This window comes from Lacerta agilis, chromosome 12 (genome assembly GCF_009819535.1).
Source record: "Lacerta agilis isolate rLacAgi1 chromosome 12, rLacAgi1.pri, whole genome shotgun sequence".
NCBI classification, from domain to species: Eukaryota; Metazoa; Chordata; class Lepidosauria; order Squamata; family Lacertidae; genus Lacerta; species Lacerta agilis.
In genome coordinates this window covers 3,623,470-3,640,560 of record NC_046323.1, presented here as the reverse complement: position 1 = coordinate 3,640,560, position 17,091 = coordinate 3,623,470, and the positions used below count along the sequence as shown (strand labels likewise).

Here is a 17,091-nt window from a genome sequence, read left to right as displayed (position 1 = left end):
TGGGTGTTATCTTTCACCCAATGGCTGATGGGTTCTGAAGTGTCTAGTACTTGTGGACTGCAAGTTTAGATTCATAAGAGTGAAGCAGAATTAACAGAGGTTAAATCCAAGCTCTCTAATCTTGCTACTATGATGTCTCAGTGTGCTTTCCTATGAAATCAGTTCCTGATGGCTTTGTTGCCATTGGTCCTTGGGCCACTTGTATGGAAATTCATCCGGGAGACTGCCAGTTCCGTAGTTCTTTTGGCAGGGGAGTACCAAACCAATATGTGGCTGCTGTATATGACGCTGAGCTCCTTTCAAAGTACTATGTACATGCTTTGAATATGTGGAAGGGCTTTGGGGAAACAACATAAATCCTTGAATCACTTCTGCACAGTTCTCATTCTCTACCCTGGTTTCTTTATCTTGATATTCACTAGACTCTTAAGAGAATACTGAACGCCAAAGAGAATCCAATCTCACGTAACACTGTCAGTGACTAACCAGCAGGTGTCACTAGTAAACAGCGCTGAAAGTCTTTGGGATTCTTCTTGTATGACATTTTCCCTTTGTTAATTCAATATATCTTGTGATATATGCAGAGGAAAATAACATGTATAGCATGTGACGTGGGTCTGTGTTTATTTTTCTGTGAGGGAAAAATGCTACCTCTAATCTTGAATAATTACATAAAGAGCATCGATTTGTTTTCAGTCCAGAAAACACTGCACACATCAACTAAGTTCAAAAGAATTATGAAAGTAGTTCCGTGAGCCTAAGGGGAACTTTAGAGGAACAGCCCCCCATTAATTTCATTGAAACTGACAGCAGTTTCAAAAGCAGCTTGTGATGTGGCATGGGATCAGCTCTGGGAAGATAAAAAGTAAAACTTTTCCACTGGACTGGAGCAGGGCCTGCCTGCCCCCATGAGGCCGACTCAGGTAGCAAGTCTCAAGTGGTCAAATCCAAAGTGTGGGTGCCCCCCCATCCCCCCTAGAGAAGTGGCAGCAGTTTCTCGTGGACCTCTTGCAAAACCTTGCTGGAAGCAGCAGCCACATAATCAACCCTCAGGCAGCAAAATGGGATGGACTGCCTGTGGACTAGAGCAAGTCCTTAAGTTGGTCCCCGTCCATATTTCAATTTGTTTATTTACTTAGGATTGCTCATATGGCCTAGTGCTTTGTGCTATTGTATGGCACATAGAAGTGGCCTAATGCACCACAGAAATATTGTAAGATTTATAAACAGAGGGATGTATCCAATGGTGGATTTCCAAGTCAGGACACCCAATTTTCCACCAATTTTCCTTCCTGTTTGCTGCTCCCATCCAGCTCCTGCAATAAAAGCCCCCATCAGGGTAGTACAGCAATACAAAGAAGCAAGGGCTGGCCTTCTAAGCAAGCCGTGATTTTTGTCTGTTGTGGGGCTTTGCTTTAAGTATTTTTGGCATCAGTTTTTAAGTGACAAAGGTGTAGATAAGAGGGCAAGCAAGCCATGGCACAACGGAAGTTTGTGCCACCCTTCACACAACTTTTCTTATAGAATAAGAGGCTGCCTGGATCGGCTGTGTCGCACAGGATGTTTCTCTGGGTACGGCAGAACACAAACCATTGTTTGTGGCACATCAGCTGAAGCGTATCCATTAGACACAGTGGTGATCCTAATAACAAGTACTTGAAATAAGCTGAATAGAAATCAAGGAACATTCTTTCAAGCAACCTTTGCTTTTTTTAAGATGCCTTTTAAAAACATACTGTTAAAATGATTTATGACCTTCAAAATGTATGCAATGTACTAGTTTTGCATCTTCAAAGTTGTGGGGTGTTTCTTCTTGGTATATATTCTACAATAAATTCTTTTGACAGGATTATGTCTGTGCATGGTTGGGGGATTTTACTGCCCATGTGCTTCCTTACCTCATTGGAATGAGTTCTGTTTTGGTGCTTGGCACGATCAGACGCATTTGAGAATGCTTTGTTGCAGCCCTCATGCTCACAGACATATGGTTTCTCTCCAGTGTGAGATCTCAAGTGAGTTTTCAAGTTTTCTAGCCTGGAGTAGGCCTTTGTACAACCTTCAAACTGCAGACGACATGCAAATATGGATTATTCTGAGCACTTGGTGTTACAGAAAGTGGAGACTGCGAGGGTGGAGGATAAGCCAATGAAATAACACCACATCAAAGGGAGAGCAGCTTTCCAAGATCTAGCCATAATAGCAATGTGTTCAAGATTTCTTTCTTTTGTTTTGTTGAGCCCATCATAATCCCTGGTTAAATGTATGTAAGATAAAAGCCTAGCTTGCATCAATATAAAGGGAAGGGTTGTTTAGACACTGTAATGCAATTCTGAATCTGCCTTCCTTTGCATGCTTACCTGGGAGTAAGCCCCATTTAATAAAGTGAGACTTACTTCTGACTAACATGCACTGAATCAGGCTGAAAGTCCTTAATTTTCATTTTTTGCTTGTTTGGTTATAGTTCAGCACTCAGTATCTAAATGGAAAAAGTGATCAGAAGAGTCTGAACAACCAAAAAGCAGGTTTCCTACGTAATTCACTGTCACAAGGCTTGGTGATTGTAGAGCTAAACTGGCTTTACTGAAGTACATGGATTAATTCACGGAAGACAGCTCCATTTATTTATTAGAAATATTTATAATCTGCTAAATATCCCAATAAAACCGTAAAAATATACACCACAATAAAAACTAAAATGTAAAGACAGATAGAACTGTTCTAAAAAAAAACTCATCTAAAAAAAACTTTACTAAGGCTATCAGTCGCAATAGCTGGCTCTATATCTAAAGCCTCTGGACACCAGTTGACAAGCCATGTCTTCAGCTGGTTTTATGAAATGTAATCAAAAGGACAGAATTCTGACAGTCTGCAATAGAGAAGATGCTGTTTTTCTCCATCAACCAGTACTGCAGAGTGCATTTTAAATATAGGTAGCATGTGGATTTTAAAATGCCATTTACAATATTCCCTTTCAACTTAAATCTCAAGTGCCATTTTGTTGCACACAAGTTCAGAGAGATCTTCTGAACTTCCTTTGCAGCCTGCTCAGCCATGCTGAATAATGCAATGTCACTGAACATCTGGCTATGCCACTGCCCACCTTTCTGGCACAGGGGTGGGCGACTTGTCAGGATGATGCCTAATAATCAGGGATGATGAAAGTTGTAGTCCAGCGATAACCGATTAGCCGATCACGTAAGATTAAGTTAAATGCCACTGGTTCCAGCACTGATTTTGCTGCTGTGCAAAGTGCCACATTCTAGGCAGTAGTGTTTCATGAAGCAGCAAAACCTGCCAAAATCACGTCTGCGCAAAAGGGAAATGGAAACGAGCCAATGGGGCCCACTGATTTGATTTGGGGCTGCTGACTCACAGTGCATTTGTGTGGCTTTTCTCCCGTGTGCCGCCTCATGTGAACCACCAGCATGTACTGGGCCTTGAATGGTTTCTGCTCTCGAGAACAATCCAGCCATCGACATACAAACTCCTTCTTCTCCCCATGTATGTGATCGTTGTTTATATGCTGTATGGATACAAAGAACATTAATGTCACTTTCTGTCAGTTCTTCATATATGCTTAAAAAAATCAGGTCAAGTCAAGTCTAATTGACCTGGAAGCAGAACAACGCAATGATACTTTTGTGTACAGAATGGCCTTCATGTTAACAAATTAGTTACACCTACTTCTGTAAGCCCATCGGTCTCGATGAAAGCCAACTGGTTTTGAGTAAGCAGAGGAGTACCAAGAAATCCATTACTTTGGATAATTTCTAAGTGAATGTCTTTTTCTTTTACAAAGTTTGTCTGAGAGCTACCTCTTTCTTCTTCTGAATATTCTAAGCTGCTCAGAGTTAAGTGCATGAAAGTGATACAACATTGGGAACTGCCATATGTAGCAGCTATTTGGCTATTATTTAATGTTCTAACCTAATTTAATTTATTTTTCCTGCTAGTTAGTTGCTGATGCACTTTATACCACATCACCTGCTATGGCATAAGTCCTCTGTTCCAATTAAGTAATTCACATAAAATTTAACCTGAATAAATTGCATTCAACATGAGCTGACTGGCCGGATCAGACCCATATTGTTTTTGAAGTAACTGATATGTTTCAAAGGGTTCCAGATAAAAAAATGGAATTTATCAACCCACTGCATTTTAAATAAAGCTGACATTCATACTGCTACATTTCCCATGAAATGATTGCAACGATTACACAATAGCCTGACTGTGTGAAAAGAAACCACTATCATCAATAGTCTTCGTATCATGTGAATGCTGCATTTGGAATACAACACAGGAGAAACTTGGTAGAATATACAGTGGTACCCCGCTAGACGAATGCTTCGCTAGACGAAAAACTCACTAGACGAAAGCATTCGTCTAGCGGGAGGCTGCCCCGCTAGACGAAAAAGTCTATGGGGCTGCCTCGCAAGACGAAAAAATTTCGTCTTTTTTTTTTTTTCGTTTTGCGGAGCGCGGCTCCCATTGCCGCTCCGCAAGACGAAAACCCCGCTAGACGAAAATTTTCGCGGGACGAATTATTTTCGTCTAGCGGGGCACCACTGTATGCTGAAATTGCGCCTAAATTATATATATATATATATATATATATATATATATATATATATATATATATATATGAATGAAATAAACTATGAAGATCAAACATTCAAAAGGAGAACAATATGAGAGTGCAGTAACAAAAATCATAGCAATAGTCCAAAGCTGCTTACAGTACATATATTATATTGCAATTCTTACAACAATCTTGTAAGGCTTGGTGTAACATTTGGAGACCTCCTGGTACCTAAGGCAGTCTCTTGGTCTGTCTTTAAGACTCAACAGTTCAGTGTTTTTTTTCTTCTCAAGGTGGCCAAAATGGCAACCCCAGTATGTTCTAAAAAGCCTAGGGCCAGCATAAATCAGGGGGCACCTTCTTCTGTGTAGCCTCCATGGCTCTTTAGATGTTGGCAAAAACACCCTGAGAGGGAGCAGGGCTGCAGCTTCTCTCTGGCGGAATCATTATGGAAGGCCCTCCCTAGATGGAGTGGGTCAGGTCCCAGGTCATTATTTTGTAATTGCCTCCACTCCCCCCCCCCCAAAAAAAAGCTTTTCCTCTAGGCAGATCTGTGCTGATTTAAATGGTTGCATGGGCTTTCTAACCACATGGATTTTTAAAAACAAAACCACTCTGTGATGTGTGCTTTATAGATTATTTGGAGTTAGGAGAGTACGGAGTTGTTTTCTTTTGTTTCGTAAACTGCTGTGGGTGTTGTATGAATGACAGAGAATGTGGCAGAAATATTGACACAAATAAACCTTCACATAAACAAACAAGAACACAATCGCCACATGGCCACTAGGTGGCTGCCTAGTTCAGGTTTGATATCAGACCCAAAAATTTGGGAAGGAACAGTTAGTTCACTTAATAGCTTCCCCCTAAGTAGCTCATGGAAAGCCAGTAGTTCATATTTGGCCACAGAAATATGGCCAACCAAACAGGCTTGCTGATCTTCACAATCATATGGCATCCCTGTGGCAAACAGATGTAAGCTCCTTATAAGAGACAACTTTTTTTATTACCATTTGTTCTCTCTCTCTGTGTGTGTGTGTGTATGTGCGTGTTTTAAGTTACAATGGCACACACGGCATATGAACTGAGCAGATGTGCTGGACTGAGTACAACATGTAATCTTTAAGAGTTTCTACTTCAAGTGCATATCTCTGTAGTCCATTTATATTACATGGGCCTGCACTGAGAGTGTACAGATGGCAGTATTTTGAAAGTGAATCAGGGCAGTATGGAGAGGTTTATGTGCTTTCCCATTTCCTGAAAGAAAAAGAAGTGACCGCAAAAAACCAACTCAATTTATTAAATGAACAGCTCAGCACATCTGATTTGTGTGTGTAAATTACGAAAAAGAAAGAACAGCCCTGTCCTCATCAGAATACAGGAACAAAATAAGATAATGGAATCATAGCATTGTAGAGTTGGAAGGTGCCCCGAGGGTCATCTAGTCCAACCCCTTGCAATGCAGGAATCTCAACTAAAGCATCCATTCCAGATGGGCATCCAGCCTCTGCTTTAAAACCTCCAAGGAAGGAGAGTCCACAACAGAAGTCATCATACAGGGCAACCAAAGCAGTTCTGTGCCAAAACCAGGCCTAAAATGGATCTGGAGAATCAGTTTCCTCCCAGAGAGGCTGGTTCTTTTCTGTGACCACCTGCTCAAGAACTTTGCCCAAGAATTGGAGATTGTCAATTGGCCCGTAATAACTTAGATTCTCCAAATCCAGGGAGGGTTTCTTGAGGAATGATTTTACCACTACCTCCTTCAAGCAGGCAGCCAACGCCCCCTCTCGAAACGATGTATTAACCACCTCCCTGGCCCAATTGGACCTGTGGCATGTTGGGACAAGCTCCATGGCAGTCATGGAGTCCTGAGCCACCCCAGAGCCAGTTGCCTCAGTGCGGATGTTAAAGTCCCCCCCAAAACCAGCAGTCTGGGAGTGTGTATGTGTTTAATTGTTTAGACGTTTAGTTTTGGGATGTTTCATAGGAGGGAAGGAAATAAAATAGTCAAAACTAGCTTGAGAAACATGTCCTCCAGAGGGAAGCCAAATGTTCACAAGCTTCTGTTTTCACTGCAAAACCTGCCCTTTCTGGGAGTAAGAAAATGTAAATTGTTTAATTAATTAATTAATTTCATGAAATTTTATACACCACTTGATAGTAAATCACCTTAAAGTGGTTTGCGAAAAGATAAGACCTCTCCTCATCCCAGAGGGGAGAATTTGCGAGCGGGGGCCATTTCCCACGCTGCCAGGGGGGCGTGACCCTCCTTCCTGCTGCACAAGCCCCATAGACAGCCAATAGGAATGGCTGGGGGGGGGTGCCTGGCTGCAGTCACCAGGCTGGGCACTGCCATCTTCCTCATTGGAGGTCAGAGGTTGAGGCCATCACCTGCCTCCTAGGGGTATCCCTTTAAAGGGATCCGGGGGTCGTGGATCCTGTCCGATGCCCTGCTAGTGGCTAGGGCCTTGGCATGACCCCCGGTGACGTCAGGGGAAGCTTCCAGTTGAATTTGCATCAACAAGCTCCTCCCACTGGTTGTTAACCCAAAAGTGTTGCGCTCTTGTCCAATGCCTAAGCCAATACCACTCACACGCCGTAACTAATAAAGGTGTGGCCTTATTTTTCCCATTAACCAAAAATCATGTGTCCGTGTGTTTTATTTTCTCCACACGGGGGTGGGCCATCAACCCGCAAAACAATAAAACTGAGAAGCATTAAAAACCAGACTTTAAAACATACAAAAGTTACAATACAATACGAATTAAAATTCGCTTCAACTTTCTAAAGCGTCTAGGTGGGCTTGCCTAAATAGCTAAGTTTTTAGCAGGCACTGGAAAGAGTGCAGTGAAGGCACCTGTTTGATCTCTAAAAGCAGAGAGTTCCAAAGTGAAGGCGCTACCACACTAAGCAATCCAATTTCCTACGAATGTGGAACGGGTATTCCATGGCATCTGTGGCAGTGCCAATTCCACTGATCGAAGCAGTCCAAGTGGGCACTTGCGGGGTAAGGCAATCTCATAGGCCTTGTTCCCACCTCACTCATTTTCCCAGCACCCACAAAACGAGTCCTCGGTGCTCATCGTGAATTAACTTAATCTTACTTCCTTACACATCTTCTATTTCTGCAAGGCTGACACCAGCTTTCTCCTAAGTTTAGGTCTTTTCCTTTCCTCCCTGATATCTGCCCTTGTTCTTTTAAAAAGCAAATATATATGAGTGCACAGCACAGAACTCACATAGAAAAGCAATTGTGTTAGTAAGAATGAAGCTGTTTATCTATTTTATTATGCGTACCATGCATACGCTTTTTAGCCAAGATTGGCTGCACAATTTCAACACAATTAAAATCCAAGATACAACATACAATGTTAGAGGTGGAAGAAGAGTGGGACTATTTACACCTCACAATCTTAGCTTCAGTTTTCGTTTTTTCCTTTTGCATTTTGCGTTGCTCTTACCAGATTCCTGCTTGGCTATCCCTTCTCTTTAATTAAAACCACTTGCTGAATCTTCCAATTAAAAACACACACCATACAGTCAGTATTCTGATGTCTGCAGTAAGATCTACTGCAGTTTTTTCAAAGCGATGAAAGAAGTTCACAGAGTTGCCACAAATAGTATACAACACTTCATTTAAATCCCATTTATGGGATTGTGATTTGAACAAATGCCAAAAAGAGATGAGCTAACTGGCTAAACTGTGCAGGCAGTCTAAAGGGAGCTTCAAGTATCAAACACGTATATTACATGAAGTGTACACTCTCATATATGCAACCAAAGCCTTGACAACTGAAGCTGAGAATCTTTTCAACTTTGACATCACAAGCACTGTTACCGACTCACCACATTAGCCATAGACTAAGCTCCACAGGCCTGAATTCCTCCAACGTTTGGCTTACGAGTGTTATCCCAACCAGATCTCATGGTCAAGCTCTCTCCTCACTAACCATGTGCTGTAACTGAGAACAACTCTTGGTTACAGCCTGTGGTTACTGAGGTGAGCTTAACCTCGAGTCCTCATTTGGACGACATGCTAAGCCAAACCTTAGCTTTACCTCACCTCGGCATGGCGCAGCAATAAAAAGAGCTCCTCTCCAGGGGCCTGCACCTGAAGATGCAATGTGGTCTAGTGAATACTAGCATGTTAAGTTCTCTGGCATCAGAAACCAAACACAGAACCAAACAGAAGATTATCAGGTAGCAGAAAGTGTTTGCATTGACCAGGCCTGTATCAGTACGTACCATAATCTTTGCCCAGCTAACACAGCAGTACTTTCTTCCTGCCACACACCTGCTCTAGTTTAAGCTCTTTTTCTGTCTTGGCACAGGGTGAGGGAGATGGGTGGCGCTGTAGGTTAAACTACAGAGCCTAGGGCTTGCCGAACAGAAGGTCGGCGGTTTGAATCCCCCCGACGGGGTGAGCTCCTGTTGTTCGGTCCCAGCTCCTGCCCACCTAGCAGTTTGAAAGCAAGTCAAAGTGCAAGTAGATAAATAGGTACCGCTCCGGTGGGAAGGTAAACGGCATTTCCGTGCGCTGCTCTGGTTTGCCAGAAGCGGCTTAGACATGCTGGCCACATGACCCAGAAACTGTCTGTGGACAAACGCCGGCTCCCTCGGCCTATAGAGCAAGATGAGCGCTGCAACTCCAGAGTCGTTTGCGACTGGACCTAACGGTCAGGGGTACCTCTAACTTTACAGGTACCTTTAAAGGGGTACCTTTACCTTTACAGGTGTGAGTTAACTCAAATGGCAGAGTGCTGGATCAGCCCTGTGAGAGGTAACAGGATCACTGTCTACATTCTCCAGCTATTTCCCTCCTTTAGCAGGGACCATAGTTCATGCTTTGTTCATGCAGAGGTTCCTGGATTCACTTCCAGGCATCTGTGGTTAAAAGCATCAAGAGATGTGACCCAGTAGACAATAATGGGCGAGATGGAGAAATACGCTAACTTGGTATAAGGAAACAGCTTATGACTCCTCTGGCTCCAGCTCAATCCCTAGCACATATAAAGGTAAGGTAAAGGTAAAGGACCCCTGGACAGTTAAGTCCAGTCAAAGGCGACTATGGGTTTTGCGGCACTCATCATGCTTTCAGGCCTATAGGTGAGTGATCATGAATACAAACATATGCACAGTACACTAGATGCCTGTGACCTTTGGGTAGATTCCTACATACTGGCCATTTGTATCTAAGATTGTCCCAAGCATATAAACTCCTGGTGCCTGGTCCCAGTCCCCACCATACAAAACACATTACTGAAGCCCCAGGTGTCTAAACTGGGCCAAGGTCTGCTATAATCATTTTGATGAACAAAAACCAGCAAGCAGCATCTAGGAACATTTCCCCCAACAACCACCTACACTTCATTTGGACAGCCATTACCTATATGCATGGACCTAGAGATCCTAGGTGCTGTTACAGCTGACGTTTTGTTCTGCAACAACCTGCAATGTGTTATCCTATATTCTGATTCTATTCTCCTTGTGCTGTTGCTTGTGCAACCAAAATGGCAACAGCTAAGCATAAGAGGGAGGTATCAATAGACTCAGGGTAACCATGGGGTTTTCAGAAGTATCAAAAGAATCTTAAAAAGGAAATCGCTGAGGGACAACAATGAGGAGGGAACATGCTCAGAACCCACAGAATTCTGGCTGACTGTTGAGAGAACAACTGGAAACCGGATGGCAGGGGGAATGAAAAGGACTGGCCATTCACTAGCTCTCCTGCCAGCCAGCCCTGCCGCTTGCTCCACTGGCAGCCAGCTCTCATCTGTTCAATCACTCTGGGCAACCTCCTGCTTGGGAAGGGAGAACTTTGGTGGTGGTGGTTGGACCTTCAGGCACGCAAGCAGACAGCATTTTGTTGTGAGGCTCCTCATGCACTCTGGTTCCCTTTCTGTTTCCCTTTCTACAATTTGGGAGCTACCCTTTTTGTCTGGAAAGAGCATGTATAAAAGAATGAAGTTGCCACAAATAACATGCAATATTTCAAACAACACAAAACTTGCAGCAGAATTCCCTTGAAAACATTCCAAAGTCTGTGATCTACTTCCAGGTTCTTTTATTCCGATAATTACCTTTGGATTTTTCATGGTGTTTTTGACTCCCCTGGTCTCCGCTATGGGAGAGAATGGCTAGATTTTAGTCTGCAAAAACAAAGAGCCTTCTGAAATAAGAGTATTATGTAAAACAGAAGCTTTAGTTCAGAGCATAATAAGGATTTAGAGAGTTTCAATTTATAATGTTTTTAACCTTATTATACCCATGAAATGTCACATTCCAGGGACTAGATGAGGATTTTTTCCCTCCTAACAAAATTTAATTTTGTGCCTTATGATTATTATTGTGGTGGGGGTGGATTCTTTTGTATGTACTACACAGCTCATCATGTTTGCTGGTTCCTCTTTGGGGCAAAAATAACCTAATGAAGCTGACTGACAATAGGTTCAAGAATGTCTAAAAGGAAGTACTTCTCAACACAACGCCAGGCTTATGGAATTTGCAGCCACTTTAAAAAAATCATTTTCAAGAGGATTCAACAAATTCACAGAGAATATGCTATTTGACATTTGCCAGACCCATGAAGGGTGCATAGCTCCAAATACAAGATGCAGGAGACTTTCCCTAAGTATCTAACTTCTCATTTCTGGAAGCAGCACTGGGCTAGATGAAGCTTTGGTCTGGTCTAATAAGGAAATTCTAGCCTATTAAGCAAAACAAACAAACAAACAAAAAAACAGTACTGGGAACAAACTAGTTTGAATCAGTTCGAAAATCTCTGAACTGCTGTTCCCACAACTACCTTATAAGCAAAATGTGAACTTTCATTTGGGAATGGAACTTTGAACAATTTCTAGTGTTACGGAAATTAGGGGGGTCACCTAAGCAAAGTCTCCTCCCGAGTTGGGGTACTCATTGGGGTACGGAGTGGTGCCCTTAAGGGAACCCATCTCTCTGCCATGATCCAGTAGGCGAGAGACCACACACAGGGAAATGCCTCAGCAGGTAATCTCTGGGTGCTTCAGGAAGCCACTGGGCTAATATCCCTCAACCGGAATCCCATTGTTCTCTCCCAGATAAGTGCTCAAGGTATCCTTGCCAATACTTAGCACCCATTCACATTGGCCCAGGGCTCATTGGCCCTTATATTGCTCCATTTCCCCCATATGTTAATCATGTATAACCCTCCCCTTTCGTGATGTAGTGATGATGTTTTAGTGATGTAGTAATGATGTTTCCAAACTGTATTCTGGGATATGGTAGGAGTTTTTAAAAGTTCTTGTAACGCTGCTCTCGGTGTGCAGTTTTACTGTAACCTCTTGCGCAATAATAAACCCTGTCTTGTCCTTGCTCCAGTGGCTGGACTTCTTTTATTTAACTCCGCAGAAACCAGTGGGCTTATCCCCAAGGGCCAGGTGCCTGGGCAGTTCCACACCTGGGATTTCCCGTTACACTAGTTCATTTTCACGTTCAATTCTCTTTCACATTCAGCAAATATTTAAACATGGCAAATACAGACCATTCCTTTATTATTTGAAAACCGTTTATATACTGCCAGCTGATAAAAATAATCAAGAGCAGGCGCTACAGCTAGTGCCCAGTGCAGCAGCTGGACGGCTCAGAGCACATGGCTGGCAGCATGGGACACCTTTGTTAGAACATCTGCACTGGGCCAGGTTCAAGGCCCCTGTAATAATACAAAAGCCATCAACAACTTGGTTCAGTAAGTGCTGCCTGGACTTACGATATATCATCTTGATCACTGAGTACTGATGGTTGTCTCCCATGTTACAGGGGCCTGACTGCTTTCAGCTACAAGTCAATATAAGGTGTCTCCAGGCTCATGCTGAGGAATACTCATCCAGCACAGATTTGGAAAAAACATACTTGGCTGTTAAATTCCAGCCATTTCCTGTACAGTGTTTTTTTTAAAAAAAAAATAAAATAAAAACCGCTGACAAGCCCTATTCAGTTGTTTAAATTCTCTTAGGATTTGTCAGTCATTTTAATGATTTTTTGTATTGTTTTATGGTATTTTAAAACTCATTGTATTTATATATGTGGCTGTGTACTTGGTATTATCAGTTGGCAGTATATAAATATTTTGCATTTCTGTACACATCCACCCTCAGCGATTTATGTGATGAGCTGACGAGATGCATGGTCTGGAAACCAAGTCTTGGTATGTTTAGCCTGGAAAAGAGGAAACTAAGAGGAGATATGATAACCATCTTCAAATATCTGGAGGGATGTCATATGGAAGATGGAGCAAGCTTGTTTTTTACTGCCCTGGAGGGTAGGACAAGAACCAATGATTTGGCTACAAGAAAGGAGATTCCAACTAAACATACGGAAAAACTTTCCAATGCTAAGAGCTGTGGAATGGACTCCCTCATGGGCTCTCCTTCCTTGGAGGTTTTTAAGCAGAAGTTGGATAGCCACCTGTCATGGATGGTTTAGCTGAGATTCCTGCATTGCACAGGGTTGGACTGAATGATCCTCAAGGTCCCTTTCAATTCTATGATAATGTCCTCAACACAAGCATACATTCACAACACAAACTCAACTTACAATACTGAAAACTATGGTGGCTCCGTGTTTGTGGAAGGCTCTCCCCAGGGAGGCTTGCTTGGCACCCTCATTACATATCTTCCGGCGCCAGGAGGAAACGTTTCTCTTCAACCAGGCGTTGGGCAGATAAACATTCCATGGCCTTTTGAATGTGTGCGGGGGGGGGGGGGGGTTATTGGCTTGGTTTGCTTTTGTTTTATTTGTATTTTGTCCTTTATTTTGTATTTTTATGTTGTGAACCACCCTGTGATCTTTGCATGAAGGGGGTATGCATGTTTAATAAACAACAACAACAGAAACAACGGACTAATTTAGGGGTGGAGAATCTATGGCCCTCCAGAAGTCGCTAGATTACATCTCTCATCATCCATGACCACTGGGAACGCTGGCTGGGGCCTAAGGCTCTCCAACTCCCCCAACTCAAATCCCTGTATGCCCATCTAGTAATAATCTATCACTACAACTTCCACACTGCATAAACATGCAGTTGTGTGTGGCTGAAACAATGACACCAGGATTTAAGCCATTCTCGGGTTGTTAGGAGGCCTCGGTCTTTACAAATCCATATGGTGCCATAATATCTTAAGCTCCTTCAAATACTCTGGGATAAGCAGGGCCTATTTATTGGCACATAGTGAAAGGCAAGCACTACTGCGCACCCATGCTTATGCATGCTTGGTCTGGCACTCTTCCTCATTTTCTGTGCATTAATTTTAACTAAAGTACTTCCATAAACAGACTGGGCAGTTGATCTCATAGTATGAGATACAGAAACAGTATTATTCATCCCAGAAGCTGGTAAGTAGTTGATAAACCTTTGGATAATCACAGATGGCTGATCTAAATGATCAAATAAATCGGGTAATAAGAACTTCCTGGGAATGTTACACTTCAATGTGTATGCTAGTACAGGTAACTCTGATTCTGCACATTTAACTTGTGTGCATTCAGCTTTACACACTTGGCAAAAAAATGCATAATTTTTAAAGAGGGGGTTGAAATGGGGGAGGGTGTCTGGGGGGGAATGGTTTTGGGAATCCCACCTGTCATGTGTTTTCACTATATGCAATTTTGAATTTATGTGCTCCAAAATGTAACCGCAGCATAAATTGAGAGTCACCTGTACTTCAATTGCATGTCTGAATATCCCGCCCCCCCAATGTCAAAATATTCCTTGCCCGCAGGAGGTTCCTTTTCCATGAAAAGGGTTCTGCTCCACTATTTCCCCTGACTTGTGTGTCTTCTACATGCAGAAACTTTTTGACTTCCAGAAAAAAAATCAAATATGAAATAATCCACTTATATCCTGAAACAGTACAGCCCCCGAAGAGAGAAACAACATGGTATTTCTGCGTTTGGTACTTAGACTTACACTGATGGAAGCTATCAGCAAATTATGGTATTGTGGAAATGTTAATGTCATGAATAATGAGTTCTTCCACAAAGGGTAGAACACTGCACAAAGACCTCTTGCTTGAAGCCCCCCTTTCTCTCTCAGTAGTCCTGTCTCACCTTATTCAACCCTTCCTTTGCTGGCTAGCCTCCTCCATCTTCATTCCCCAACCCATGAATCTTTGAAGATCATGCCACTTAGATGACCCAGTAGGGCAGGGATGGGGAACATGTGGTCCTCCAGATGCTGTCAGACTACAACTCCCATGATCCCCTGCCCCTGGTCACGATGGGAATTGTAGTCCTACAATGTCTGGAGGACAAGAGCCACACATTCCCCATCCTTGCAGTGAAGGATGGAGCAAAACAGCAGTCAAGAAGTCGCTCCCAAAATGCTGGCCCCAGATAAACTACCCATCCAAGTAGGCAATCTGAGCAGTAAAATTGGCCTGTGGGTCATGAGCTTTTTTTGCTGTGATGCATAGACCTTCGCACTGGAGTAAAAGGGTAGATCTGAGTGTGGTATTTTTCTAACTGGGGCCCCTTCAGTTTGCTGAAGTTAGCATTAATTTGGGCCATATGATGCCAGCTAACATTTTAGTAAATAAGAGAAGCAGATTAGCAACTTGAATGACTCCTTTTGAGGGATCTGAATACAGAAGTCCAAAATTCTCTTCATAAAATTTTGCTACTCTTTTGGCTTCCCTTGAAATTCCTTGGGTGTTTCTTTTGGACTCCCCCCCCCCCAAAAAAATGCTGGGATGTTTCACCTTGCAGGAATTGCCAAAGCAGCTTTGAATTTTGATGGCAGCTGTGTCTATGGTGCAAAGAAGGGAAGGGAAGGGAAGGGAAGGGAAGGGAAGGGAAGGGAAGGGAAGGGTACTACCAGATGTGCTTTGAATAGGCCCCTAAAATTACTCCACGCATAAATCTTCTATAGAATTCAACATATTGGCCTTATTTTTTTTAATGTAGCGTATTGAATCCTTAACTTTAATATGCTCAACGACACATATTAATTATAGAATAATTTTCTATAGATTATGGGCACGGGGAGGTGTTGGTAGCTAAATAAAGAATAAACAAACTGTTCCAAACTGCTAAGTGGCCCAGCCATCAATAGTTGGATGCTTTCTTATATGATATGACTGAAGGCCTTTATCTCTGTCTGCGCATCTCATCATAAAATGAAAACATGCTAATGTAAACATCAGCAGTGATTGGTCTTCCTTGGGCTCCAATGCTCCCGCAGAGCACAGATTATTGTTCTTCACCTCACCATGTTTAAAATACCCTTACTTAATCCACTGCTACCATTACTGCCTCAAAGGGATGGCCTATTAATCAATCCTATTGGTGTTTTCATCACCCATCAATAGGTTAACCATGTCTACCATAGACATTTTAATGCTAAAGACAGAAAAGTCCCCAAGGATGCATCAACTGTTGGCCACTGTACAAAGAAAACACTGTATTCTCTGCCGAAGCTCTTTCTGTAGCAATTCAAATACAGTGAGGCAGACACAATATCCTGGAGAGAGGGAAACCTGCCTTATTACATTCCTGACCCACGAGAAAGGACCTACCCTTAGGACATACGCTCAATCCACTGGGGAGCTGCAGAGAGGAAGTCATCTAATCTTAAAAATAAAGACAGTCGTTCCTTTTAATCTCTGATAAATTATATACAGTATTTATACATGCAAAATAAATGCATTTTTCTGGCTGAGCCTGAAAGGGATTCCTATAACTAGATTTTAAGTCTCTGGGTGTTTGCGCAGGCTTTGAGAGCTTGCTAGCAGAGTATTGAAAGACTGGAAGGTTTTCATTCCACTAAGATCACGTCGCTTAACTTGAGATACACGTCTACATGGAAAAGTACTGAAAAGTCTGCTAACAGCAAAGCGGCAGGCCGGCCAAGGCAGCAATTGTCACAGGAAATGGGGCCTGAGCCAAAAGTCCTCATGGTCTAAGGCCAGGACCTGGCCAAGTAAGCTACTTAGGACGACTCCATGTGCTCAGGCCCCAGAGAACTCTTCAGGCAAGAAGAGAGGTGGTTCTGCAAAACTGGCACCTGTGACCGGCAGGCAGCGTGAGGTACCTGGACTGGGCAGGCCAGGGCATGCAGAAATACTAAAAATGTAGCTTGGCTATCCTTGGCGAGTCAAGCCCCAAGCCCCATGTTCCAATACCTGACTTTGTGGAAGCTGGGTTAGAGAATAAACACGCCAGGTCTGGCTACTGAATGGCCACCCAGCCTGTCATATCCATCCTAATGGCATGGATGCTTGAACTGGCCCGTTGCTTTTGCTCTTCCCCAATCTCCTCTGCACAATCTCAAACTAAAGACACCCCAACCCACCCCTCTCTGAGAGCAGGGTGTCATGCTGCTTTGTTATTAGCTCAAGGGCTAACAGAGGAAGCTGACATTTTAATGACTTCTGCGGAAATCGTCCTGAATTTCAAGTTTTCAGCAGTGGGCCAAAGTACTATGTCAGAGTTTCCACACAACAAGGAGGCTCAAGGGGTGCAATTCAGAGAGAGTAAAG

The 17,091-nt window shown here is 42.9% G+C and overlaps 1 protein-coding gene across 3 annotated transcripts in view; it reads right to left on the bottom strand.

Moving 5' to 3' along the window:
• Positions 1-17,091, bottom strand: part of GLI3 (GLI family zinc finger 3) — a 253,319-nt gene that overhangs the window by 9,592 nt on the left and 226,636 nt on the right. For all 3 annotated transcript variants that reach the window (XM_033165580.1, XM_033165579.1, XM_033165581.1), the window contains 2 exons: positions 3,374-3,523; positions 1,899-2,063 (listed from right to left, as the gene is read on the bottom strand). In XM_033165580.1, coding sequence (XP_033021471.1) covers positions 1,899-2,063; positions 3,374-3,523 — 315 coding nt within the window. The remainder of the gene's footprint in view (positions 1-1,898; positions 2,064-3,373; positions 3,524-17,091) is intronic.